The sequence below is a fragment of the Triticum urartu genome, chromosome 2A, assembly GCF_056163025.1.
Source record: "Triticum urartu cultivar PI428250 chromosome 2A, HENAU_Tu73, whole genome shotgun sequence".
Taxonomy (NCBI): Eukaryota; Viridiplantae; Streptophyta; class Magnoliopsida; order Poales; family Poaceae; genus Triticum; species Triticum urartu.
Window position 1 is genome coordinate 56,412,224 of NC_141874.1, and position 26,850 is coordinate 56,439,073.

General features: G+C 46.0%; 1 protein-coding gene across 1 annotated transcript; it reads left to right on the forward strand.

Annotated features, from left to right (window-relative positions):
• Nucleotides 1-24,676: 24,676 nt before the first annotated feature.
• On the forward strand, nt 24,677-26,752 carry LOC125540934 (COBRA-like protein 7). Its single transcript, XM_048704455.2, has one exon. It carries the CDS (start codon nt 24,677-24,679, stop codon nt 26,663-26,665), a length of 1,989 nt encoding a protein of 662 aa, XP_048560412.1. The 3' UTR covers nt 26,666-26,752.
• Nucleotides 26,753-26,850: the final 98 nt, after the last annotated feature.

Sequence of the window (26,850 nt, forward strand, 5' to 3'; positions counted from 1 at the left end):
GCGGATTGAACCTTCTTGATCACCGCACTCATAATAGTGTGGTGCTCTTCGTCGATGGAAGTGCTGCGAAGCGCTCCCAGCAGGTTGTCCGGTGCCTCTGGATGGACAGAGGTCACCAGCACAGGCATCTTGCCCCTTTTGGAAGGAGGCTACCTGCCCGAGTCCGGAACCACTGGAGGTTCCGGCGCGGTGTTCGGCTGAGGGCCGAACTCGGAGCCCTCGGGAGCCTTACTCCCTCTGCTCCCGGAGTCCGGAAGGTCGCCGTAAGGCGCCTCCGGGACTGTCTCCCCTCGACCCGGTGCCGCTTGAGACAATACCTCGGCATTGTCCGTAGGGCAAGGGGAGGTGGTGGTCGGAAGTGGATCGCTATCCATATCCAACGAGTCCAGGGAGTCGTCCGATGAGGATACGTCGATACGGGCTCGGGGCGGTCTGCATAATCATAATTCGGCGTTAGGAGAGGCAGTGCGACAAAGGTATGCTATGAGTTACTCTGGTATCCGAATACTTACAACTTCGCCAGGGGCTTGGCCCTGAGCAGCCACTCGTCTCCGCCTTCGGCGGCGGTGGTGGAGTAGTTCGGAAGGAGAGTCCTTCCCTTCTTGGCCCCTTCGCCCCCCCCCCCCCCGGTTGGGGCGGCCTTCCTTTTCTTGTCTCCCCCGACTGGAGGGGGAGCATCTTCATCTTCCTCCTCGTCTTCGGGGGAGGAGTGCGTCGCGGAGTCGTCGGACGATGAGTCTGACACCACCTGGCGCCGGGAACTCTTTCGGGTTCCCTTGGCCTTCTTCTTGGTCTTCTCCGGTACCTTGTAAGGAGCTGGAGTCAGCATCTCCGTCAGGAGAGCGTCCGCAGTGTCTTCGGGCAGAGGGGCCGGGCAGTCAATCTGCTCCGATGCCTTCACCCAGTCCTGTCAAAGGCATGGGAGCTCAGACCCCGCATATGGTTAAGCTATGGGACGTAAACATCCTACCAGATGTACAGAACTTACCGGATTTGCAGGGCGCTTCGTGCTTAGCCCGCGGTCCTCGGTGAGAGAAGGAGGGACCTCAGCGCCCTTGAACAGCACCCTCTAGACGTCCTTGTGCATCGTGTCGAAGAGCTCACTCAGAGTCTGGTGGTGGGCCGGGTCGAACTCCCACAAGTTGAAATCTAGTTGTTGACACGGGAGGATCCGGCAGAAGAGCATGACCTGGACTATGTTGACAAGCTTGAGCTTCTTGCTTGCCATATTCCGGATACATTTCTGGAGTCCGTCCAGCTCCATCGATGAACCCCAGGACAGGCCCTTCTCTTTCCAGGAGGTGAGCCGCATGGGGATTCCGAATTGAAACTCGGGGGCCGCCACCCAGTTGGTGTCGCGCGGCTCGGTGATGTAGAACCATGCCGATTGCCACCCATTTATGGTCTCCACGAAGGAGCCTTCGAACCATATAACATTGGGCATCTTGCCCACCATAGCTCCACCGCATTCCGCTTGTTGGCCTCCCACCACCTTCGGCTTGATATTGAAGGTCTTCAGCCACAGACCGAAGTGAGGCCGGATGCGGGGAAAAGCCTCGCACACGACGATGAACACCGAGATGTTGAGGATGAAATTCGGGGCCAGATCATGCAAGTCCAGCCCGTAGTAGAACATAAGGCCGCGGACGAATGGGTGGAGGGGAAACCCCAGTCCACGGAGGAAGTGATGTAGGAAAACTACCCGCTCGTGAGGTTCCGGGGTAGGGACGATCTACCCCGCAGCGGGCAGCCGATGCGCGATATTCGTGGCTAAGTATCCAGCTCCGCGCAGCTTTTTGATGTGTCCCTCCATAACGAAGGAAGCCATCCACTTGCGTCCCGTTCCGGACATGTTTGGAGAAGGTTGAGGAGAAGGATGTGGACTTGGGTGTTGGAGCTCGAGTGCGCAAGAATGGATGAGCAAGGAGGAAGAAGGCGTGGGTAGAAAAAGGTTAAACCTTATCCCTTTATAAGGGCAGCCGAAACTATGCGCCCCCACTAGCCTGGTAAAACTCACTTATCCCCCAAGTGCCGTAATTTATGGCGCGGTTGGGTTACCCACGCCCGTATTGATGAGAATCATGTAATAAGGGGGACACGATCTCTGCTTTCACAAGATGTGTCAAGAAACTGCCTCGCGTTATGTGCGGGGCTAGTTAAAGAAAAACGGTTCGAATAATCACCGAGCCATGGCATGATGTCATATTGCCGAAACGTGTCAGCGGATTAGATTTGTGGAAATATTATTCTCTCTACGGTGGTATGTGGAACTTATTTTCCAGGGTCAGACACTATCCTTTTTATTCAAACTCTTCTGTGGTGTATCCGGAGGAGGAACCCGCCTTGCAATGCCGAAGACAACACTGCGCGCCGGACTCATCATCATTGAAGCCTGGTTCAGGGGCTACTAAGGGAGTCCTGGATTAGGGGGTCTCCGGACAGCCGGATTATATCCTTTGGTCGGACTATTGGACTATGAAGATACAAGATTGAAGACTTCGTCTCGTGTCCGGATGGGACTCTACTTGGCGTGGAAGGCAAGCTAGGCAATACGGATATGTATATCTCCTCCTTTGTAACCGACCTTGTGTAACCCTAGCCCCCTCCGGTGTCTATATAAACCAGAGGGTTTTAGTCCGTAGGACAACATACAATCATACCATAGGCTAGCTTCTAGGGTTTAGCCTCTCCGATCTCGGGGTAGATCAACTCTTGTAATACTCATATCATCAAGAATAAATCAAGCAGGACGTAGGGTTTTACCTCCATCAAGAGGGCCCGAACCTGGGTAAAACATCGTGTCCCCTGCCTCCTGTTACCATCCGCCTTAGACGCATAGTTCGGGACCCCCTACCCCAGATCCGCCGGTTTTGACACACAGAGTGGGTGTATGATACCGGCGAAAGGTGCGCGGTATTAGAGAGGCTAGCAATGGTAGAAGGAAGGAAAGTGTGTATGATCCATGGACTCAACCTTAGTCATAAAGAACTCTTATACTTATTGCAAAAATCTACAAGTTATCAAAGCAAAGTATTACGCGCATGCTCCTAGGGGGGTAGATTGGTAGGAAAAGACCATCGCTCGTCCCCGACCGCCACTCATAAGGAAGACAATCAATAAATAAATCATGCTCCAACTTCATCACATAACGGTTCACCATACGCGCATACTACGGGAATCACAAACTTTAACACAAGTATTTCTCAAATTCACAACTACTCAACTAGCATGACTCTAATATTACCATCTCCATATCTCAAAACAATTATCAAGTATCAAACTTCTCATAGTATTTAACACACTCATAAGAATTTTTTTATTATTAATCATGAATGCCTAACATAATTAAAGCAAATTACCATGCTGTTTTGTAGGACTCTCAAAATAATCTAAGTGAAGCATGAGAGAACAATAGTTTCTATAAAACAAATCCACCGACGTGCTCTAAAAGATATAAGTGAAGCACTAGAGCAAAAACTATATAACTCAAAAGATATAAGTGAAGCACATAGAGTATTCTAACAATTTCCGAATCATGTGTGTCTCTCTCAAAAGGTGTGTACAGCAAGGATGATTGTGGAAAACTAACAGATAAAGACTCAAATAATACAAGATGCTCCAAGCAAAACATATATCATGTGGTGAATAAAAATATAGCTCCAAGTAAAGTTACCGATGGAAGTAGACGAAAGAGGGGATGCCTTCCGGGGCATCCCCACACTTTGGCTTTTAGGTGTCCTTAGATTATCTTGGTGTGCCATGGGAATCCCCGAGCTTAGGCTCTTTCCACTCCTTGTTCCATAATCCATCAAATCTTTCACCCAAAACTTGAAAACTTCACAACACAAAACTTAAAGTAGAAAATCTCATGAGCTCCGTTAGCGAAAGAAAACAAAACACCACTTCAAGGTACTGTAATGAAATCATTGTTTATTTATATTGGTGTTAAACCTACTATATTCCAACTTATTTATGGTTTATAAACTATTTTACTAGCCATAGATTCATCAAAATAAGCAAACAACACACGAAAACAGAATCTGTCAAAAACAGAACAGTCTGTAGTAATCTGTAGCTAACGTAAGCTCTGGAACCCCAAAAATTCTAAAATAAACTGCTGTACGTGAGGTATTTATCTATTAATCATATGAAAAAAGAATTAACTAAATAGCACTTGCCAAATAAAAATGGCAGCAATTCTCGTGAGCGCTAAAGTTTCTGTTTTCTACAGCAAGATTAAAAAGACTTTCCCCAAGTCTTCCCAACGGTTCTACTTGGCACAAACACTAATTAAACACAAAAAACACAACCAAAACACAGGTTAGATAAATTATTTATTACTAAACATGATCAAAAAGCAAGGAATAAAAATAAAATTGGGTTTCCTCCCAACAAGCGCTATCATTTAACGCCCCTAGCTAGGCATAAAAAGCAAGGATAGATCTAGGTATTGCCATCTTTGGTAGGCAATCCATAAGTGGCTCTCATAATAGATTCATAAGGTAATTTAATTTTCTTTCTAGCAAAGTGTTCCATGCCTTTCCTTAACGGAAATTGGAATCTAATATTTCCTTCCTTCATATCAATAATTGCACCGATCGTTCTAAGGAAAGGTCTACCAAGAATAATAGGACATGAAGGATTGCAATCTATGTCAAGAACAATAAAATCTACGGGCATATAATTCCTATTTGCAACAATAAGAACACCATTAATTCTTCCCATAGGTTTCTTAATAGTGGAATCCGCAAGGTGCAAGTTTAAATAGCAATCATCAAAATCACGGAAACCTAGCAAATCACACAAAGTCTTTGGAATCGTGGAAACACTAGCACCCAAATCACACAAAGCATAGCATTCATGATCTTTAATTTTAATTTTAATAATAGGTTCCCACTCATCATAAAGTTTTCCAGGGATACAAACTTCCAACTCAACTTTTCTTCATAAGATTGCATCAAAGCATCAACGATATGTTTAGTAAAAGCTTTATTTTGACTATAAGCATGAGGAGAATTTAGCACGGATTGCAACAAGGAAATACAATCTATCAAAGAGCAATTATCATAATTAAATTTCTTGAAATCCAAAATAGTGGGTTCATTAATATTTAAAGTTTTGACTTCTTCAATCCCACTTTTAACAATTTAAGCATCAAGATCTAAAGACTCCGAATTTTTGGAACGCTGTCTAGGTAAAGGTGAATCATATTAAGTCCCATCATTATCAAGATTCATATTGCAAAACAAAGATTTAATAGGGGACACATCAATAACTTTTAGATCTTCATCTTTATTATCATGGAAACTAGAAGAACACGCTTTTATAAAGCAATCTTTCTTAGCTCGTATCCTAGCGGTTCTTTATTTGCACTCATCAATGGAAATTCTCATGGCTTTGAGAGACTCATTGATATCATGCTTAGGTGGAATAGATCTAAGTTTCAAAGAATCAACATCAAGATAAATTCTATCAATGTTCCTAGCCAACTCATCAATCTTAAGCAATTTTTCTTCAACCAAATCATTGAAATTCTTTTGCGAAGTAAAAAATTCTTTAATATTAGATTCAAAATAAGAGGGCATATTATTATAATTTCCATAAGAACTGGTGTAGGAATTACCATAATTATTAGAGGAATTACTAGGATACGCCTAGGATTAAAGTTTCCTCTATACGCGTTGTTACCAAAATTATTCCTACCAACAAAATTCACATCCATAGATTCATTATTATTCTCAATCAAATTATACAAAGGCATATCATTAGGATCAGAAGAAACACTTTTATTATCAAATAATTTCATAATTTCATCCATCTTTCCACTCAAAACATTAATTTCTTCTATCGCATGCACTTTCTTATTAGTAGATCTTTCAGTGTGCCATTGAGAATAATTAACCATAATATTATCTAGGAGTTTAGTAGCTTCTCCTAAAGTGATTTCCATAAAAGTGCCTCCCGTGGCCGAATCTAAAATATTTCTAGAAGCAAAATTCAATCCGGCATAAAAGTTTTGTATAATCATCCACAAATTCAAACCATGCGTAGGGCAATTAGGTTTCATTAATTTCATCCTCTCCCAAGCTTGTGCAACATGTTCATGATCAAGTTGCTTAAAATTCATAATATCGTTTCTAAGAGAGATGATCTTAGCGGGAGGAAAATACTTAGAGATAAAAGCATCTTTGCACTTATTCCACGAATCAATATTATTTTTTGGCAAAGGCGAAAACCAAGCTTTAGCACGATCTCTAAGCAAAAAAGGAAATAGCTTCAATTTAACAATATCATTTTCCACATATTTCTTCTTTTGCATATCACACAAATCAACGAAGGTATTTAGATGGGTAGCGGCATCTTCACTAGGAAGGCCGGAAAACGGATCTTTCATGACAAGATTCAGCAAAGCAGCATTAATTTCATAAGATTCAACATCGGTAAGAGGAGAAATCGGAGTGCTAAGGAAATCATTATTGTTCGTATTGGTAAAGTCACACAATTTAGTGTTATCTTGAGCCATCGTGACAAGCAAGAAATCCAACACACAAGCAAACAAGAAACAGGCAAAAAGAGGCAAATAGAGAAAGAGAGGGAGGATAGAGAGAGAGGGCAAATAAAACGGCAAGGGTGAAGTGGGGGAGAGGAAAATGAGAGGAAAATGGCAAATAATGTAATGTGGAGATAAGGGTTTGTGATGGGTACTTGGTGTGTTGACTTTTGCGCGAACCTCCCCGGCAACGGCGCCAGAAATCCTTCTTGCTACCTCTTGAGCACTTGCGTTGGTTTTCCCTTGAAAAGGGAAGGGTGATGCGGCAAAGTAGCGTAAGTATTTCCCTCAATTTTTGAGAACCAAGGTATCAATCTAGTAGGAGGCCACGCATGAGTCCCTCGCACCTACACAAACAAATAAATCCTCGCAACCAACGCGATAAGGGGTTGTCAATCCCTACACGGTCACTTGCGAGAGTGAGATCTGATAGATATGATAAGATAATATTTTTGGTATATTTATGATAAAGATGCAAAGTAAAATAAAAGGAAAAGGGAATAACTAAGTATTGGAAGATTAATATGATAGAAGATAGACCCGGGGGCCATAGGTTTCACTAGTGGCTTCCCTCAAGAGCATAAGTATTCACGGTGGGTAAACAAATTACTGTTGAGCAATTGATAGGATTGAGCATAGTTATGAGAATATCTAGGTATGATCATGTATATAGGCATCACGTCCGAGACAAGTAGACCGACTCCTGCCTGCATCTACTACTATTACTCCACACAACAACTATCCAGCATGCATCTAGAGTATTAAGTTCAAGAGAACAGAGTAACGCTTTAAGCAAGATGACATGATGTAGAGGGATAAACTCATGCAATATGATATAAACCCCATCTTGTTATCCTCGATGACAACAATACAATATGTGCCTTGCTGCTCCTACTGTCACTAGGAAAGGACACCGCAAGATTGAACCCAAAGCTAAGCACTTCTCCCATTGCAAGAAAGATCAATCTAGTAGGCCAAACCAAACTGATAATTCGAAGAGACTTGCAAAGATAACCAATCATACATAAAAGAATTCAGAGAAGATTCAAATATTGTTCATAGATAAACTTGATCATAAACCCACAATTCATGGTCTCAACAAACACACCGCAAAAGAAGATTACATCGAATATATCTCCACAAGAGAGGGGGAGAACTTTGTATTGAGATCCAAAAAGAGAGAAGAAGCCATCTAGCTAATAACTATGGACCCGTAGGTCTGAGTTAAACTACTCACACTTCATCGAAGAGGCTATGGTGTTGATGTAGAAGCCCTCCGTGATCGATGCCCCCTCCGGCGGAGCTCCAGAAAAGGCCCCAAGATGGGATCTCGTGGATACAGAAAGTTATGGCGGTGGAATTAGGGTTTTGGCTCTGTATCTGGTAGTTTGGGGGTACGTATGTATATATAGGAGGAAGGAGTACATCGATGGAGCAACATGGGGCCCACAAGGGTGGAGGGCGCGCCTGGGGGGGGGGGGGGGGGGTAGGCGCGCCCCCCGTACCTCGTGGCTTCCTGGTTGATGTCTTGACGTAGGGTCCAAGTCCTCTGGATCATGTTCATTCCGAAAATCACGTTCCCGAAGGTTTCATTCCGTTTGGACTCCGTTTGATTTTTTTTTCTGCGAAACCCTAAAATAGGCAAAAAAACAGCAATTCTGGGTTGGGCCTCCGGTTAATAGGTTAGTCCCAAAAATAATATAAAATTGTATAATAAAGCCTAATAATGTCCAAAACATAATATAATATAGCATGGAACAATCAAAAATTATAGATACGTTAGAGACGTATCATCGGCTCGGGTGTGACTAGGTTTGTCACGTCCGAATAGGTAGCCATCATCACGTGTCGAGGAACGTCCTCGCGATCCGTAAATCGATCGGGTATATCCTGCTTTATTGTTCAGGTCATGTCGAAGGTCATATGTATGACCGTGAGCTGATTTACCTCTGCCTTTGCGATGAGGCGGGGCGGGCTAGTGTTCGGCTTGAGTTGCCGCTTTGTCCCGTCCACGTGGTGGTCGGTCAGCCGCATTGCGCGATGGTGGTATGTGTTCTGGCGCCTCGTCGTTGAACTGAGGTAGTAATTTGCGCTTCGGGTAGCTTTTGGCCGGGAGCTTGAGGCCATATTCTTCGGCTGCTAGGACGTCGGTCCATTTACCGTTGAGCAGATCTTGGTCAGCTTGAAGCTGCTGCTTCTTTTTCAGGCTCCTTGCAGTGGCTATTAGCTGGCGCTTGAAGCACTCCTACTCAAGAGGTTCCTCAGGCACGATGAAATCCTCAGTGCCGAGGCTCACCTCATCCTCGGAGAGCGGAAGATAATTACTATCCTCCGAGTCCTCGTGCATGGCCTGTTTACCAGGGCTAACCTGCCCATCTTCCCGTTCGGTAGCTGCAACAACGGGGTCTTCGTTGTCTTCGGGACCTTCTGGAGTGTTATCTTCTCCCGTGCCGATGTTGCTATCTTTACTGCGGCGTGACTTAGAGCGGCCCCGCTGACGCCGGCATTTCGATTGTATCTCAGGAGGTTTATCCTCAACTGGATCTTCTTTGTCATCGCCGCTATTCTCCTTTGGTGCATCCGCCATGTACACATCGTACGAGGAAGTGGTCGTCCAACATCCGGTGAACGGCGGGTCCTAGGCCTCTTCTTCTCCGGCATCGTCGTCCATACCGTCGATGTCATCGGAGCCATAATTGAGCATGTCAGTTAAGTCTTTGACAGTGGCTATAAAGTGGGTGGCGGGTGGGGAGCGAAATTCCCTGTCATCAGCTTCTAGTTCGAATCGGATATAGTTCGGCTGTGAGTCCCCCGCAAAGGACAGGTTCTTTAATGAGTTTAGCACGTCACCCTAAGGCAAGTGCTAGAAGGTGTCTACGGCACTGAATTCGAAGATCGATAAACGATCAAGTTCGGTGTCCGCGAACTCACACGGTTCGGAACTTACTGCCGGAAACGAGTCCGGAGTTCCGGAGACGCAGGTATCATGTGAAGTTAAGTCCATGTGCGGCTCCAACATCGGGGAGTCTGTGGCCTCCGTGCTGGGGTTAAGCCTTCGGTCCTTGGATGGCGCAGTATGCTCTGGATCTAAAGCCAGAGCGGTTACAGGAGCTATCTCCTGAATGTAGTCCGATGACAGATTTAGGTCATGTTCATCGAGGTGACCAGGAGTGATCGCTGCGGTCTCGAATCCAGCGAAGATCAAATCTCCACGGATGTCCGCGACGTAGTTCAAGTTCTCAAATCTAACCTGATGGCCAGGGGTGTAGCTATCGATCTGCTCCAGATGGACAAACGAGTTGGCCCGCAGTGCGAAGCCACCGAACACGAAAATCTGTCGGGGGAGGAAGGTTTCTCCTTGGACAGTGTCAGTTTTGATGATTGAAGGGGACATCGAACCTTTTGAGGACGGCACAGTGGAACTGTCAATGAAAGCACCAATGTCGGTGTCAAAACCGGCGGATCTCGAGTAGGGGGTCTCGAACTATGCGTCTAAGGTCGATGGTAACAGGAGACAGGGGACACAATGTTTACCCAGGTTCGGGCCCTCTCTATGGAGGTAAGACCCTACGTCCTGCTTGATTGATCTTGATGAATATGAGTATTACAAGAGTTGATCTACCACAAGATCGTAATGGCTAAACCCTAGAGGTCTAGCTTGTATGGCTATGGTAATGAATCTATCTCCCTCCGGACTAAGTCCTCCGGTTTATATAGACACCGGGAGGATCTAGGGTTACACAAGGTCGGTTACAAAGAAAGGAATCTACATATTTGGTCGCCAAGCTTGCCTTCTGGGCCAAGGAGTGTCCCATCCGGACACGGGTCCAGTCTTCGGTCTTCATGTTCTTCACACCACATCAGTCCGGCCCATGGCTAACAGGCCGGACGCCCGAGGACCCCTTAGTCCAGGACTCCCTCACATACCACATCACCTTGGTAGGTGAAGGAAATATGCCCTAGAGGCAATAATAAAGTTATTATTTATTTCCTTATATCATGATAAATGTTTATTATTCATGCTAGAATTGTATTAACCGGAAACATAATACATGTGTGAATACATAGACAAACTTAGTGTCACTAGTATGCCTCTACTTGACTAGCTCGTTAATCAAAGATGGTTATGTTTCCTAACCATGAACAAAGTGTTGTTATTTGATTAACGAGGTCACATCATTAGTTGAATGATCTGATTGACATGACCCATTCCATTAGCTTAGCACCCGATCGTTTAGTATGTTGCTATTGCTTTCTTCATGACTTATACATGTTCCTATGACTATGAGATTATGCAACTCCCGTTTACCGGAGGAACACTTTGTGTGCTACCAAACGTCACAACGTAACTGGGTGATTATAAAGGAGCTCTACAGGTGTCTCCAAGGGTAGATGTTGGGTTGGCGTATTTCAAGATTAGGATTTGTCACTCCGATTGTCGGAGAGGTATCTCTGGGCCCTCTCGGTAATGCACATCACATAAGCCTTGCAAGCATTGCAACTAATGAGTTAGTTGCGGGATGATGTATTACAGAACGAGTAAAGAGACTTGCCGGTAACGAGATTGAACTAGGTATTGGATACCGACGATCGAATCTCGGGCAAGTAACATACCGATGACAAAGGGAACAACGTATGTTGTTATGCGGTCTGACCGATAAAGATCTTCATAGAGTATGTAGGAACCAATATGGGCATCCAGGTCCCGCTATTAGTTATTGACCGGAGATTTGTCTCAGTCATGTCTACATTGTTCTCGAACCGTAGGGTCCGCACGCTTAACGTTACGATGACAGTTATTATGAGTTTATGCATTTTGATGTACCGAAGTTAGTTCGGAGTCCCGGATGTGATCACGGACATGACGAGGAGTCTTGAAATGGTCGAGACATAAAGATTGACATATTGGACGGCTATATTCGGACACCGGATGTGTTTCGGGTGATTTCGGAGAAAACCGGAGAGCCGGAGGGTTACCGGAACCCTACCGGGAGAAGTATTGGGCCATATGGGCCTTAGTGGAGAGAGAGAGGGGCTGCAAGAGGTGGGCCACGCGCCACATCCTCCCTAGTCCGAATTGGACTAGGAGAGGGGGGCGGCGCCCCCCCCCCTTTCCTTCTCCCACTCCACCTCTTTCCCCCTCCTAGTAGGAGTCCTACTCCTACTAGGAGGAGACTCCTCCTTGGTGCGCCACACCTGGCCGGCCGACCTCCTCCCCTTGATCCTTTATATACGGGGGCAAGGGGGCACCTCAAGACACACAAGTTGATCCACGTGATCGTTCCTTAGCCGTGTGCGGTGCCCCCTGCCACCATATTCCACCTCGATCATATCGTTGTAGTGCTTAGGCGAAGCCCTGCGCCGGTAGAACATCATCATCGTCACCACGCCGTTGTGCTGACGGAACTCATCCCCGAAGCTTTGCTGGATCGGAGCCCGGGGAGCGTCAACAAGCTGTACGTGTGCTAAGAACTCGGAGGTGCCGGAATAACGGTGCTTGGATCGGTCAGATCGGGAAGACGTACGACTACTTCCTCTACGTTGTGTCAACGCTTCCGCAGTCGGTCTGCGTGGGTACGTAGACAACACTCTCCCCTCTTGTTGCTGTGCATCACCATGATCTTGCGTGTGCGTAGGAAAATTTTGAAATTACTACGTTCCCCAACAGTGGCATCCGAGCCTAGGTTTTATGGTTTGATGTTATTTGCACGAGTAGAACACAAGTGAGTAGTGGGCGATATAAGTCATACTGCCTACCAGCATTTCATACTTTGGTTCGGCGGTATTGTTGGACGAGACGACCCGGACCAACATTACGCGTACGCTTACGCGAGACCGGTTCCCCCGACGTGCTTTGCACATAGGTGGCTTGCGGGCGACTGTCTCTCCAACTTTAGTTGAACCGAGTGTGGCTATGCCCGGTCCTTGCGAAGGTTAAAACGGAGTCTATTTGACAAACTATCGTTGTGGTTTTGATGCGTAGGTGAGATTGGTTCTTACTTAAGCCCGTAGCAGCCACGTAAACTTGCAACAACAAAGTAGAGGACGTCTAACTTGTTTTTGCAAGGCATGTTGTGATGTGATATGGCCAAGACATGATGCTAAATTTTATTGTATGAGATGATCATGTTTTGTAACCGAGTTATCGGCAACTGGCAGGAGCCATATGGTTGTCGCTTTATTGTATGCAATGCAATCGCGATGTAATGCTTTACTTTATCACTAAGCGGTAGCGATAGTCATGGAAGCATAAGATTGGCGAGACGACAACGATGCTACGATGGAGATCAAGGTGTCGCGCCGGTGAAGATGGTGATCATGACGATGCCTCGGAGATGGAGATCACAGGCACAAGATGATGATGGCCATATCATATCACTTATATTGATTGCATGTGATGTTTATCTTTTATGCATCTTATCTTGCTTTGATTGACGGTAGCATTATAAGATGATCTCTCACTAAATTATCAAGAAGTTTTCTCCCTTAGTATGCACCGTTGTGAAAGTTCTTCGTGCTGAGACACCACGTGATGATCGGGTGTGATAGGCTCTACGTTCAAATACAACGGGTGCAAAACAGTTGCACACGCGGAATACTTAGGTTATACTTGACGAGCCAAGCATATACAGATATGGCCTCGGAACATGGAGACCGAAAGGTCGAGCGTGAATCATATAGTAGATATGATCAACATAGTGATGTTCACCAAAGAAACTACTCCATCTCACGTGATGATCGGACATGGTTTAGTTGATTTGGATCACGTGATCACTTAGAGGATTAGAGGGATGTCTATCTAAGTGGGAGTTCTTAAGTAATTTGATTAATTGAACTTAAACTTATCATGAACTTAGTACCTGATAGTATCTTGCTTGTTTATGTTTGATTGTAGATAGATGGCTCGTGCTGTTGTTCCGTTGAATTTTAATGCGTTCCTTGAGAAAGCAAAGTTGAAAGATGATGATAGCAATTACATGGACTGGGTCCGTAACTTGAGGATTATCCTCATTGCTGCACAGAAGAATTACGTCCTGGAAGCACCGCTGGGTGCCAGGCCTGCTGCTGGAGCAACACTAGATGTTATGAACGTCTGGCAGAGCAAAGCTGATGACTACTCGATAGTTCAGTGTGCCATGCTTTATGGCTTAGAATCGGGACTTCAACGACGTTTTAAACGTCATGGAGCATATGAGATGTTTCAGGAGTTGAAGTTAATATTTCAAGCAAATGCCCGGATTGAGAGATATGAAGTCTCCAATAAGTTCTATAGCTGCAAGATGGAGGAGAACAGTTCTGTCAGTGAGCATATACTCAAAATGTCTAGGTATAATAATCACTTGATTCAGATGGGAGTTAATCTTCCAGATGATTGTGTCATTGACAGAATTCTCCAATCACTGCCACCAAGCTACAAGAGCTTCGTGATGAACTATAATATGCAAGGGATGAACAAGACTATTCCCGAGCTCTTCGCAATGCTGAAAGCTGCGGAGGTAGAAATCAAAAAGGAGCATCAAGTGTTGATGGTCAACAAGACCACTAGTTTCAAGAAAAAGGGCAAAGGGAAGAAGAAGGGGAACTTCAAGAAGAACGGCAAGCAAGTTGCTGCTCAAGAGAAGAAACCCAAGTCTGGACCTAAGCCTAAAACTGAGTGCTTCTACTGCAAGCAGACTGGTCACTGGAAGCGGAACTGCCCCAAGTATTTGGCGGATAAGAAGGATGGCAAGGTGAACAAAGGTATATGTGATATACATGTTATTGATGTGTACCTTACTAATGCTCGCAGTAGCACCTGGGTATTTGATACTGGTTCTGTTGCTAATATTTGCAACTCGAAACAGGGACTACGGATTAAGCGAAAATTGGCTAAGGACGAGGTGACGATGCGCGTGGGAAACGGTTCCAAAGTCGATGTGATCGCGGTCGGCACGCTACCTCTACATCTACCTTAGGGATTAGTATTAGACCTAAATAATTGTTATTTGGTGCCAGCGTTGAGCATGAACATTATATCTGGATCTTGTTTAATGCGAGACGGTTATTCATTTAAATCAGAGAATAATGGTTGTTCTATTTATATGAGTAATATCTTTTATGGTCATGCACCCTTGAAGAGTGGTCTATTCTTATTGAATCTCGATAGTAGTGATACACATATTCATAATGTAGAAGCCAAAAGATGCAGAGTTGATAATGATAGTGCAACTTATTTGTGGCACTGCCGTTTAGGTCATATCGGTGTAAAGCGCATGAAGAAACTCCATACTGATGGACTTTTGAAACCACTTGATTATGAATCACTTGGTACTTGCGAACCGTGCCTCATGGGCAAGATGACTAAAACACCGTTCTCGGTACTATGGAGAGAGCAACAGATTTGTTGGAAATCATACATACAGATGTATGTGGTCCGATGAATATTGAGGCTCGTGGCGGATATCGTTATTTTCTCACCTTCACAGATGACTTAAGCAGATATGGGTATATCTACTTAATGAAACATAAGTCTGAAACGTTTGAAAAGTTCAAAGAATTTCAGAGTGAAGTTGAAAATCATCGTAACAAGAAAATAAAGTTTCTACGATCTAATCGTGGAGGAGAATATTTGAGTTACGAGTTTGGTGTACATTTGAAAAATTGTGGAATAGTTTCGCAACTCACGCCACCCGGAACACCACAGCGTAATGGTGTGTCCAAACGTCGTAATCGTACTTTACTAGATATGGTGTGATCTATGATGTCTCTTACTGATTTACCGCTATCGTTTTGGGGATACGCTCTAGAGACGGCAGCATTCACGTTAAATAGGGCACCATCAAAATCCGTTCAGACGACGCCTTATGAACTATGGTTTGGCAAGAAACCAAAGTTGTCGTTTCTGAAAGTTTGGGGCTGCGATGCTTATGTGAAAAAAACTTCAACCTGATAAGCTCGAACCCAAATCGAAGAAATGTGTCTTCATAGGATATCCAAAGGAAACTATTGGATACACCTTCTATCACAGATCCGAAGGCAAAACTTTTGTTGCTAAATTCGAAAACTTTCTTGAGAAGGAGTTTCTCTCGAAAGAAGTGAGTGGGAGGAAAGTAGAACTTGACGAGGTAACTGTACCTGCTCCCTTGTTGGAAAGTAGTACATCACAGAAAACTGTTTCTGCGACACCTACACCAATAAGTGAGGAAGTTAATGATAAAGATCATGAAACTTCGGAACAAGATACTACTGAACCTCGTAGATCAACCAGAGTGAGATCCGCGCCAGAGTGGTACGGTAATCCAGTTCTGGAAGTCATGCTACTAGATCATGATGAACCTACGAACTATGAAGAAGCGATGGTGAGCCCAGATTCCGCAAAATGGCTTGAAGCCATGAAATCTGAGATGAGATCCATGTATGAGAACAAAGTATGGACTTTGGTTGACTTGCCCGATGATCGGCAAGCAATTGAGAATAAATGGATCTTCAAGAAGAAGACTGACGCTGACGGTAATATTACTGTCTACAAAGCTCGACTTGTCGCAAAAGGTTTTCGACAAGTTCAAGGGGTTGACTACGATGAGACCTTCTCACCCGTAGCGATGCTTAAGTCAGTCAGAATCATGTTAGCAATTGCCGCATTTTATGATTATGAAATTTGGCAGATGGATGTCAAAACTGCATTCCTGAATGGATTTCTGGAAGAAGAGTTGTATATGATGCAACCAGAAGGTTTTGTTGATCCAAAGGGAGCTAACAAAGTGTGCAAGCTCCAGCGATCTATTTATGGACTGGTGCAAGCCTCTCGGAGTTGGAATAAACGCTTTGATAGTGTGATCAAAGCATTTGGTTTTATACAGACTTTCGGAGAAGCCTGTATTTACAAGAAAGTGAGTGGGAGCTTTGTAGCATTTCTGATATTATATGTAGATGACATATTACTGATCGGAAATAATATAGAATTTCTGGATAGCATAAAGGGATACTTGAATAAGAGTTTTTCAATGAAAGACCTCGGTGAAGCTGCTTACATATTAGGCATAAAGATCTATAGAGATAGATCAAGACGCTTAATTGGACTTTCACAAAGCACATACCTTGACAAGATTTTGAAAAAGTTCAAAATGGATCAGGCGAAGAAAGGATTCTTGCCTGTGTTACAAGGTGTGAAGTTGAGTCAGACTCAATGCCCGACCACTTCAGAAGATAGAGAGAAAATGAAAGATGTTCCCTATGCTTCAGCCATAGGCTCTATCATGTATGCAATGCTGTGTACCAGACCTGATGTGTGCCTTGCTATAAGCTTAGCAGGGAGGTACCAAAGTAATCCAGGAGTGGATCACTGGACAGCGGTCAAGAACATCCTGAAATACCTGAAAAGGACTAAGGATATGTTTCTCGTGTATGGAGGTGACAAAGAGCTCATCGTAAATGGTTAAGTTGATGCAAGCTTTGACACTGATCCGGACGATTCTAAATCGCAAACCGGATACGTGTTTACATTAAACGGTGGAGCTGTCAGTTGGTGCAGTTCTAAACAAAGCGTTGTGGCGGGATCTACATGTGAAGCGGAGTACATAGCTGCTTCGGAAGCAGCAAACGAAGGAGTCTGGATGAAGGAGTTCATATCCGATCTAGGTGTCATACCTAGTGCATCGGGTCCAATGGCAAATGAATCCAGATTTCACAAGAGAACCAAGCACATCAAGAGACGCTTCAATTCCATCCGGGATCTAGTCCAGGTGGGAGACACAGAGATTTGCAAGATACATATGGATCTGAATGTTGCAGACCCGTTGACTAAGCCTCTTCCACGAGCAAAACATGATCAGCACCAAGGCTCCATGGGTGTTAGAATCATTACTGTGTAATCTAGATTATTGACTCTAGTGCAAGTGGGAGACTGAAGGAAATATGCCCTAGAGGCAATAATAAAGTTATTATTTATTTCCTTATATCATGATAAATGTTTATTATTCATGCTAGAATTGTATTAACCGGAAACATAATACATGTGTGAATACATAGACAAACTTAGTGTCACTAGTATGCCTCTACTTGACTAGCTCGTTAATCAAAGATGGTTATGTTTCCTAACCATGAACAAAGTGTTGTTATTTGATTAACGAGGTCACATCATTAGTTGAATGATCTGATTGACATGACCCATTCCATTAGCTTAGCACCCGATCGTTTAGTATGTTGCTATTGCTTTCTTCATGACTTATACATGTTCCTATGACTATGAGATTATGCAACTCCCGTTTACCGGAGGAACACTTTGTGTGCTACCAAACGTCACAACATAACTGGGTGATTATAAAGGAGCTCTACAGGTGTCTCCAAGGGTAGATGTTGGGTTGGCGTATTTCGAGATTAGGATTTGTCACTCCGATTGTCGGAGAGGTATCTCTGGGCCCTCTCGGTAATGCACATCACATAAGCCTTGCAAGCATTGCAACTAATGAGTTAGTTGCGGGATGATGTATTACAGAACGAGTAAAGAGACTTGCCGGTAACGAGATTGAACTAGGTATTGGATACCGACGATTGAATCTCGGGCAAGTAACATACCGATGACAAAGGGAACAACGTATGTTGTTATGCGGTCTGACCAATAAAGATCTTCATAGAATATGTAGGAACCAATATGGGCATCCAGGTCCCGCTATTGGTTATTGACCGGAGATTTGTCTCAGTTATGTCTACATTGTTCTCGAACCGTAGGGTCCGCACGCTTAACGTTACGATGACAGTTATTATGAGTTTATGCATTTTGATGTACCGAAGTTAGTTCGGAGTCCCGGATGTGATCACGGACATGACGAGGAGTCTTGAAATGGTCGAGACATAAAGATTGATATATTGGACGGCTATATTCGGACACCGGAAGTGTTTCGGGTGATTTCGGAGAAAACCGAAGAGCCGGAGGGTTACCGGAACCCTACCGGGAGAAGTATTGGGCCATATGGGCCTTAGTGGAGAGAGAGAGGGGCTGCAAGAGGTGGGTCGTGCGCCACCTCCTCCCTAGTCCGAATTGTACTAGGAGAGGGGGGCGGCGCCCCCCCTTTCCTTCTCCCACTCCACCTCTTTCCCCCTCCTAGTAGGAGTCCTACTCCTACTAGGAGGACTCCTCCTTGCCGCGCCACACCTAGCCGGCCGGCCTCCTCCCCTTGCTCCTTTATATACGGGGGCAAGGGGGCACCTCAAGACACACAAGTTGATCCACGTGATCGTTCCTTAGCTGTGTGCGGTGCCCCCTGCCACCATATTCCACCTCGATCATATCGTTGTAGTGCTTAGGCGAAGCCCTGCGCCGGTAGAACATCATCATCGTCACCACGCCGTTGTGCTGACGGAACTCATCCCCGAAGCTTTGCTGGATCGGAGCCCGGGGAGCGTCATCGAGCTGTACGTGTGCTAAGAACTCGAAGGTTTCGGAGTAACGGTGCTTGGATTGGTCGGATCGGGAAGACGTACGACTACTTCCTCTACGTTGTGTCAACGCTTCCGCAGTCGGTCTGTGTGGGTACGTAGACAACACTCTCCCCTCTCGTTGCTGTGCATCACCATGATCTTGCGTGTGCGTAGGAAAATTTTGAAATTACTACGTTCCCCAACAGTAGGAATCTTTTTCCTGGGACGCTCGCCCTCGACATCACCAGGGTCATCGCAGATGATCTTATAGCGCAATGCACCGCATACCGGGCACATGTTCAAATCCTTGTACTCACCGCAGTAGAGGATGCAGTCATTAGGGCATGCATGTATCTTCTGCACCTCTAATCCTAGAGGGCAGACAACCTTCTTTGCTTCGTACGTACTCTCGGGCAATTCGTTGTCCTTTGGAAGCATCTTCTTTAACATTATCAGCAACTTTACAAATCCCTTGTCAGATACACCATTCTCTGTCTTCCATTGCAGCAATTCTAGTGTTGTGCCCAGCTTTTTCTTGTCAGCTTCGCAATTCGAGTACAATAATTTTTTGTGATCCTCTAACATGCGTTGCAACTTCTTATTCTCCTTTTCACTTGTGCAGTTTCTCTTTGCATCGGCAATGGCCCGGCCTAGATCATCAGCGGGCTCATCTGATGCCTCTTCTTCAGCTTCTTCCCACATTGTCGGCTCAGCTTCTTCCCACATTGTTGTACCATTGTATTCAGGGAACCCACAGCCAGGATAGTTTCCGTCGTCCTTTTCCTCTTCATTGTCTTTCATCATAACCCCTCTTCTCCGTGCTTGGTCCAAACATTATAGTGGGGCATGAAACCAGACTCAAACAGGTGCCAGTGAATGGTTTTTGACTTAGAGTAATTCCGATCATTCTTACAGCCAGCACATGGACAAGATATAAAACCATCTGCCCACTTGTTTGCCTCAGCCGCAAGTAGAAAAGTATGCACACCATTAACGAACTAGGAGAGCATCGGTCATCGTACATCCATTGCCGGCTCATCTTCATTACACAGCACCGAATAGACCAAATTAATACAAGTTCATACAACACTTATTCTCATAAAACAACATACAAACTCTCTAGCTAAAGCATTTAAATGCAACAACAAATGCGATCATAATCGCAACTAAGGTAACAATTGATCCAACAGCATAATCTTCAAGCACATTTTCTCCATCTTCAAGCACATTTTCTCCATCTTGATCATGTGATCATCGACGACATCGGCAACATGCAACTCCAATTCCATCTTCTCCTCCTCAATTCTTTTCAATTTTTCTTTCAAATACTCTTTTTCATTTTCAACTAAATTTAACCTCTCGACAATAGGGTTGGTTGGAATTTCCGGTTCACATACCTCCTAGATAAAAATATCTATGTCAACTCGATGGGCATAATTTGTCATAAACACGAAATGCAACAAATAGGTATAAAAGAGAATATATCACATTCGAATCAAAACCCGGACGAGGCCCGACAGGCACGGATATCAAAACCATGGCACTATGTATAGCAAACAACGTACGGGTAAGATAATTATACAAGTAACTACATATCTAAATAACAAAAACATGATTTTTTTTATATAAAAATATAAGAACAGGAGGGTCACCACAAGGTGGTGCCGGCGACAAGACGGTGTGGGCGATCAACGGTGGTTAGGACAGAGACGGGAAGGCACTAAGTAAACCACACCTACATATGCAAACTAAGAGTTATTTGACCTCAAATTGCATATAAATCAAATACTACCACATATAATATCTCCCAAAATAAAACCCACAAATCACTATACTTATAGAGCATTGCAAGAGCTAATCTAGCAATGAGAGATGAAAGGACAAAGTTGCTAACCTTTGTAATCACTTGGATGGACGGGGTGCCTTCAAATCTTCACAAATTTTGGCAAAAATGGAGTGTGAGCTCGAGAGGAAGAGGAAGAAAACAGAGGAGAGGAAAGGGAAAGAACAGAGGCTCGGGCTCAACGAAGGGGTTTATATAGGATGACCTTCAGTACCGGTTGGTTAGACGAACCAGGACTAAAGGTGCATCTCTAATCCCGGTTCGTGGCATGAACCGGTACTAAAGGTGCTGGTGGAGCCCCAGCCTGACAACAGCCTGCCACCACTTCTTTAGTATCGGTTTGTGGCACGAACCGGTACTAAAGGTTCGCCACAAACCGGTACTAATGAGCGCCGCCCGCCTAGCCATTGGAACCGGCACTAATGGTCACATTAGTGCTGGTTCAATTACAAACCGGGACTAATGGGCTTCACATTAGACCCTTTTTCTACTAGTGTAGGGCAAAAAAGGGTCGCCCGACATCCACACCTAGTTGTGTGTCGAGGGTGGACTTGCAACTAGGAAAAATAGCCAGGGATGTTGCATATTAAACGTGGACTTGCAGCTGGCAAAAAAGAGACAAACTCGGTTACATGTCAGGGGTGGATTTGCAACTTGGACAAAAAGGGTTAGGACCCTTCAATTGCGCGTCCAGAATGGGCTAGCAGCTGGGACAAGAAAAAGGGTCAAGCCTAGTTGCATATCAAGGGTGCATTTATAATTGGACAAAAAAATGAATCATGCCCAGTTGCATACCAAAAGGTGGAATTGCAACCGAGGATAAACAAAGAGGAGTGCCTAGTTGCATGTCAGGGATGGACTTGCAATTAGGACAAAAAAGGGTTGGGCCCCTCAGTTGCGCGTTAAGCGTGAACTTGCAACTGGGACAAAAAATAGGTTAGACCAAGTTGCGTATCAAAGATAGACTTTTAATTGAGAAAACAAAATAGGTAATGCCCTGTTGCGTATCAAGGATGGACATGCAACTGAGGAAAAAATAGAGGCGGGCCTAGTTGCATGTCAGGTTTGGACTTGGAAATAGGAAAAAAAAGGGCCAGACCCCTCAATTGCATGTTGAGGGTGGACTTGCAACTGTGACAAAAAATTGGCCAGGTCCAGTTGCGTATAAGGGTGGACTACAACTAGGACAAAAATGACGAGACCAGTTACATATTAAAAGGTAGATTTGCAACTGAGAAAAAAGAGGCATCCCAATTAAACCTCAAGGGTGGACATGCGATTATAACAAAATGCACCCCCACCCCAAATAAAAAATAAAAAGGTATAAAAGAGAAAACGAAAAACATGAATTTACAACCAATAAATTAAAAATTAAAAAAATTCAATGAAAAATGAAAACAAAAACCAAAGGAAAAAGAACAGAGACTAAAGAAGGCAATCGACTAGCTCCTTCTTTTATGAGTGGAGCAGGCCACAACAAGCACAAATGTTCAGTCGCATGACTTGGTGGAGTTGCGATTCGGACAAAAAATGGGTAGGCCTCAGTTGCGTATCAAGGGTGGACTTGTAACTGGGAAGAAAAAAAGGCATCCCTCCAGTTGCACGTCGGGTGGGGTTGCAACTGGGACATCTCTCCGCAAGTTATGTGTCGAGAGTGGACTTGCAACTAGAACAAAAATGGAGTTCAGAACTAGTTGTGTGTCGAAGGTGGACTTTCAACCGGGACAAAAACATGGTAACCCCCCCCCCCCAGTTGCATGTCGAGGGTGGAGTTGCAAGTAGGACAAAAAAATCAGCTCACCATAGCTGCTTGTTGAAGGTGGACTTGCAAATGTGAGAAAAATGGGCTGGGCCTAGTTGCGTATCGAAGATAGACATACAACTAGGATAAACAAATTACATGTTAGGGATGGATTTGCATCAAGGAAAAAAGGTGGGACCAAGTTGGGTGACGAGGATAGATTTGCAACCGTGACAAAAAAAAGTCGAGCTCCCATGTTGTATATCAGGGTGGTGTTGTAACTAGGGACAAAAATGGGTGCTCCTGGTCAATTGTCGAGAGTGAACTTGCAATTCGGATAAAAAATAGGCAGGGTCCAGTTGTGTATCGAGGGTGAACTTGCAACCAGTACAAAAAAAAGGAGCCCCCAAGTTGCATGTCAGGGGTGGAGTTGCAACTGGCGTCTTCGACATCAAGTTTGGAAGAAATAGAAATAGGCAACGACAAGCGACATAGACTGTCTCTTCCACTTGAACAACGCAGACCAGATAAAATGGGCCACAAGAGCGCCAGAAAAAAGGCCGACAAAAAGCAGGCTGACAAAGTGGACAGACATCTTGGAAAAATTAATTGTACTATTGATAATTTAGATGTGATATTGATAATTCCCATCTAGATGACATAGCTAATTCTCATGTAGATGGTAGATTCAAAAAAAAATTCATGAAATCTAAAAGAATCATAGACTCTGAAAAGGTTTCTTAAATAAAAAAATCATGAATTCGAAAAAGTGTCTGCGCACCTCAAATAGTTTTCATGTGCTAAAAGTATCATCAATTGAAAAAATAGAAAAGGAAAGGAGAAGAACAACAAAAAAGGAAAAGAAAAAAAGAAGAAATCAATACAAAAATTTCCCTGAAAAAATAGAGAAAAAATGATAGTCAAAATTTTTAAGACAAAAAGAAAACAAAATACAAACAGCTTGTCACTGCCTTGAAAAAAACGCAAAACGCTCAAAACAAAAACGAAAGAAATGGTTTGACTCTCGGCATCTCCACTACCACTCAAAACCGTTTAAATAAGAAAGAAAAAGAACCTGATACGCAGCCCATTAGACCACGGAAGCCCAAATGACCCACACTAAACGAGCAGCGAGCTGTTCGCTTCTGCTTATCCACAAAAAAAATGCAACAAAGCATACGAGGGGACAATGCACGAAGCAAAAAATAAATAAATGCATGAATCTTAACGTATTACTCCCTCCGTTCCAAATTACTCGTCGCTACCTCCATACCTATAACAAGTAATTCGGAACGGAGGAAGTATATCTGATGTTTCTGGATTTAGATGTGAGGTAAGTATTTCACATCTAGATATGAAATAGCTATTTTTTTCAATATTTATATCTCATTGCAACGCACGGGCATTGTCGTATTTATTGAAAAAGAAACATGTTGGCGCTATCTTCAGGGCTTGTTTAGGCTATTCACTTGGCAGGTTTACGTGTATGTTGGTGTGTCTAGGTCTTAGTCGACTTAAACTTAATCAAGTCTCAGTCAAGTGATATAGTATATGAGAAGAAAAAGAAAAAACTGAAAAGAAATTTTTGTACGATTCTTCATGCAAGATCAATGTAATATAATATCGACTCAGACATAACGAAGTTTAAGTCGAATGAAACTTAGCAAAACTGATGTTATAATCACCAAATCCAAACGGAAAATCCAACCGAATCGAATAGCTAGGGTAGGAGCAGTGATACCGCGTTGAGCAGCCGGCCACCACTAATAAAAATTAAAAAGATCAGAACAACCAAACTGATCCATATGTCACCCGCCCTGCTATTTCACATTTGAAAATTAAAGAGGAAGATGCAGACAATTTCATGGCCTGCTTCCGACCCATATGCCAGCAGCTTCTGGCAAGTGGATGCAGCAGACCCATCCATCGTCTCATTTTTAACCCGACCTTGTCAACCTGGTTCAGGATGTGTGACCTGCGTCTGCTTGGATTTATCCCGTGCTTCTACCTGGGGACAGTTCGGACCAAGACTCGTTCCCCACCCCAGCCATGGGTTCTGGAGCTTAATTGCACCCGTTCCCGCCAAGAATCAAGCAGCGGGGAAGAAGAAAATCCGTTGCCGCCTGTGATCGACCCGACGACCACCATGGAGGCCATGCACGCTCGCCTCGCCCTCGCCTTCCTCCTGTTCGTCGCGCTTGCGGCGGCACAGCAGGTGCCGGCGCCGGCGCCTGCCGACGTGGGTTGCAACGGCGTCTTCCTCACCTACGCCCCCGAGGCCCACCAAAGGATCAGGCCGTTCGTGGACCCCGCCGCCGCCGCGGCCGGCAGGCAGCCCTACTCCTTCCGCGCCAGCGCCACCGTCCTCAACAACGGCGTCCGCACGCTCCCCTCGTGGGCGCTGCTGGTCGCCTTCGCGCACGGCGAGATTCTTGTCAGTCTCGACGGCGGCGTGCTCACCTTCGGGGACGACCTGCCGTACAACACCACGGCGGCCGGTGGCGGCGCGACGTCCTTGTCTGGGAACCCGCAGACGGACCTCCTCACGCCGATCGACACCGCCGGCGACCTGACCAGGATACAGGCGACGGTGAGGCTGGTCGGCACGCTGTTCGCCGGGCCAGAGCCGGTCGTGACGCTCCCGTCCGCGATCTCGCTGGCCGACCCCGCGTACACCTGCTCGCCTGTCGCCACCGCGCCGACGGTCCTCTCCGCGTGCTGCGTGCTGATTGCGCCAGACCAGCCCTCGGCCGTGCCGCCGGCGGCCGGGAACACCTACCTCCCGCGCGTCACCGGCGACCTCGTCATCACCTACGACGTGCTCCAGGCGCACGAGACCACGTACCTGGCGCTGGTGACGCTCGAGAACAACGCGCCGATGGGCCGCCTCGACGGCTGGGAGCTGTCGTGGGAGTGGCGGCGCGGCGAGTTCGTCAACTCCATGAGAGGCGCGTACCCGCGGGAGGTGGACGCCAGAGGCTGCCTCTACGGCCCGCAGGGGCAGTACTACAAGGACCTCGACTTCTCCAAGGTGCTCAACTGCGAGCGCCGGCCGGTGGTGCACGACCTGCCGCCGTCGCGCCGCGACGACACGTCCCTCGGCCAGATCGAGCACTGCTGCAGGAACGGCACCATCCTGCCCAAGACCATGGACGAGGCGCAGTCCAAGTCGGCCTTCCAGATGGAGGTGTACAAGATGCCGCCGGACCTGAACCGAACTGCCAGGCCGCACGCCCCGGCCAACTTCAGGATCTCCGGCGCGTCGCCGCTCAACCAGGCGTACGCGTGCGGGCAGCCGGCGCTGGTGAGCCCCACGGAGTTCCCGGACCCGAGCGGGCTCGTCTCCACGACGCTCGCCGTCGCGACGTGGCAGGCGGTCTGCAACATGACCGTCGACGACGCCAAACCGTCCAAGCCGCCGCAGTGCTGCGTGTCCTTCTCCGCGTTCTTCAACGAGTCGGTGATCCCCTGCAGCACCTGCGCCTGCGGCTGCCCCACCCCGGCGCCTACGACCTGCAGCACGACGGCGCCGGCGCTGCTCCTGCCGCCGCACGCGCTGCTGATGCCGTTCGAGTGGCGGGCCAAGGAGACGCTCAAGTGGTATCACGACGAGGAGCTGGGCGCGCCGCCGAACCCGATGCCGTGCGCCGACAGCTGCGGGGTGAGCGTGAACTGGCACGTGGCCACGGACGCGGCCGGCGGGTGGAGCGCGCGGGTGACGCTCTTCAACTGGGAGGAGGGCGCGGACATGCGCGACTGGTTCGCCACCGTCGTCATGGGCGACAAGGTGTACGGCGGGTTCGAGCAGGCCTACTCCTTCAACGCCACCGCCGTCGGGGACGGCGCCATCTTCATGCGCGGCAGGGAAGGCTTCGAGCTCCTGCTGAGGGAGAGCAACGTGAGCGGCGTGGACTACCCCGTGCCCGGGAAGCAGCAGTCCGTGCTCTCCTTCACCAAAAAGAATGGCCCCGGCGACGTCGACGTGGTTGGCGGCGACGGGTTCCCGACCAAGATCTTCTTCAACGGCGAGGAGTGCGCCATGCCGCAGATGATTCCGAGCCAGGGGGCTGGCACTCGCGCTAGCCGTGGTGGTGCACTCGTGCTCTTGCTACTCTTCCTCTTCTTCTTCTTCTAGAATTTTGGGGCCTGCATTTGACCTGATTACAATTGAATTTTGAAGCAAAAAATAATCCCATGTCTATACAATGATCGATGTTGCTTATTTACATCTAGTCTTTTAAAAGAAACCAATATCACCTCCGGCCTACTTGTGCAGAAACAGGAATAATTGTACACCAGTCTGCACAGCTGAAGAAAGAT

Excerpts from the sequence above, each read along its gene's own strand:
- LOC125540934 (XM_048704455.2), top strand. The coding sequence starts at position 24,677 with ATGGAGGCCATGCACGCTCGCCTCGCCCTCGCCTTCCTCCTGTTCGTC.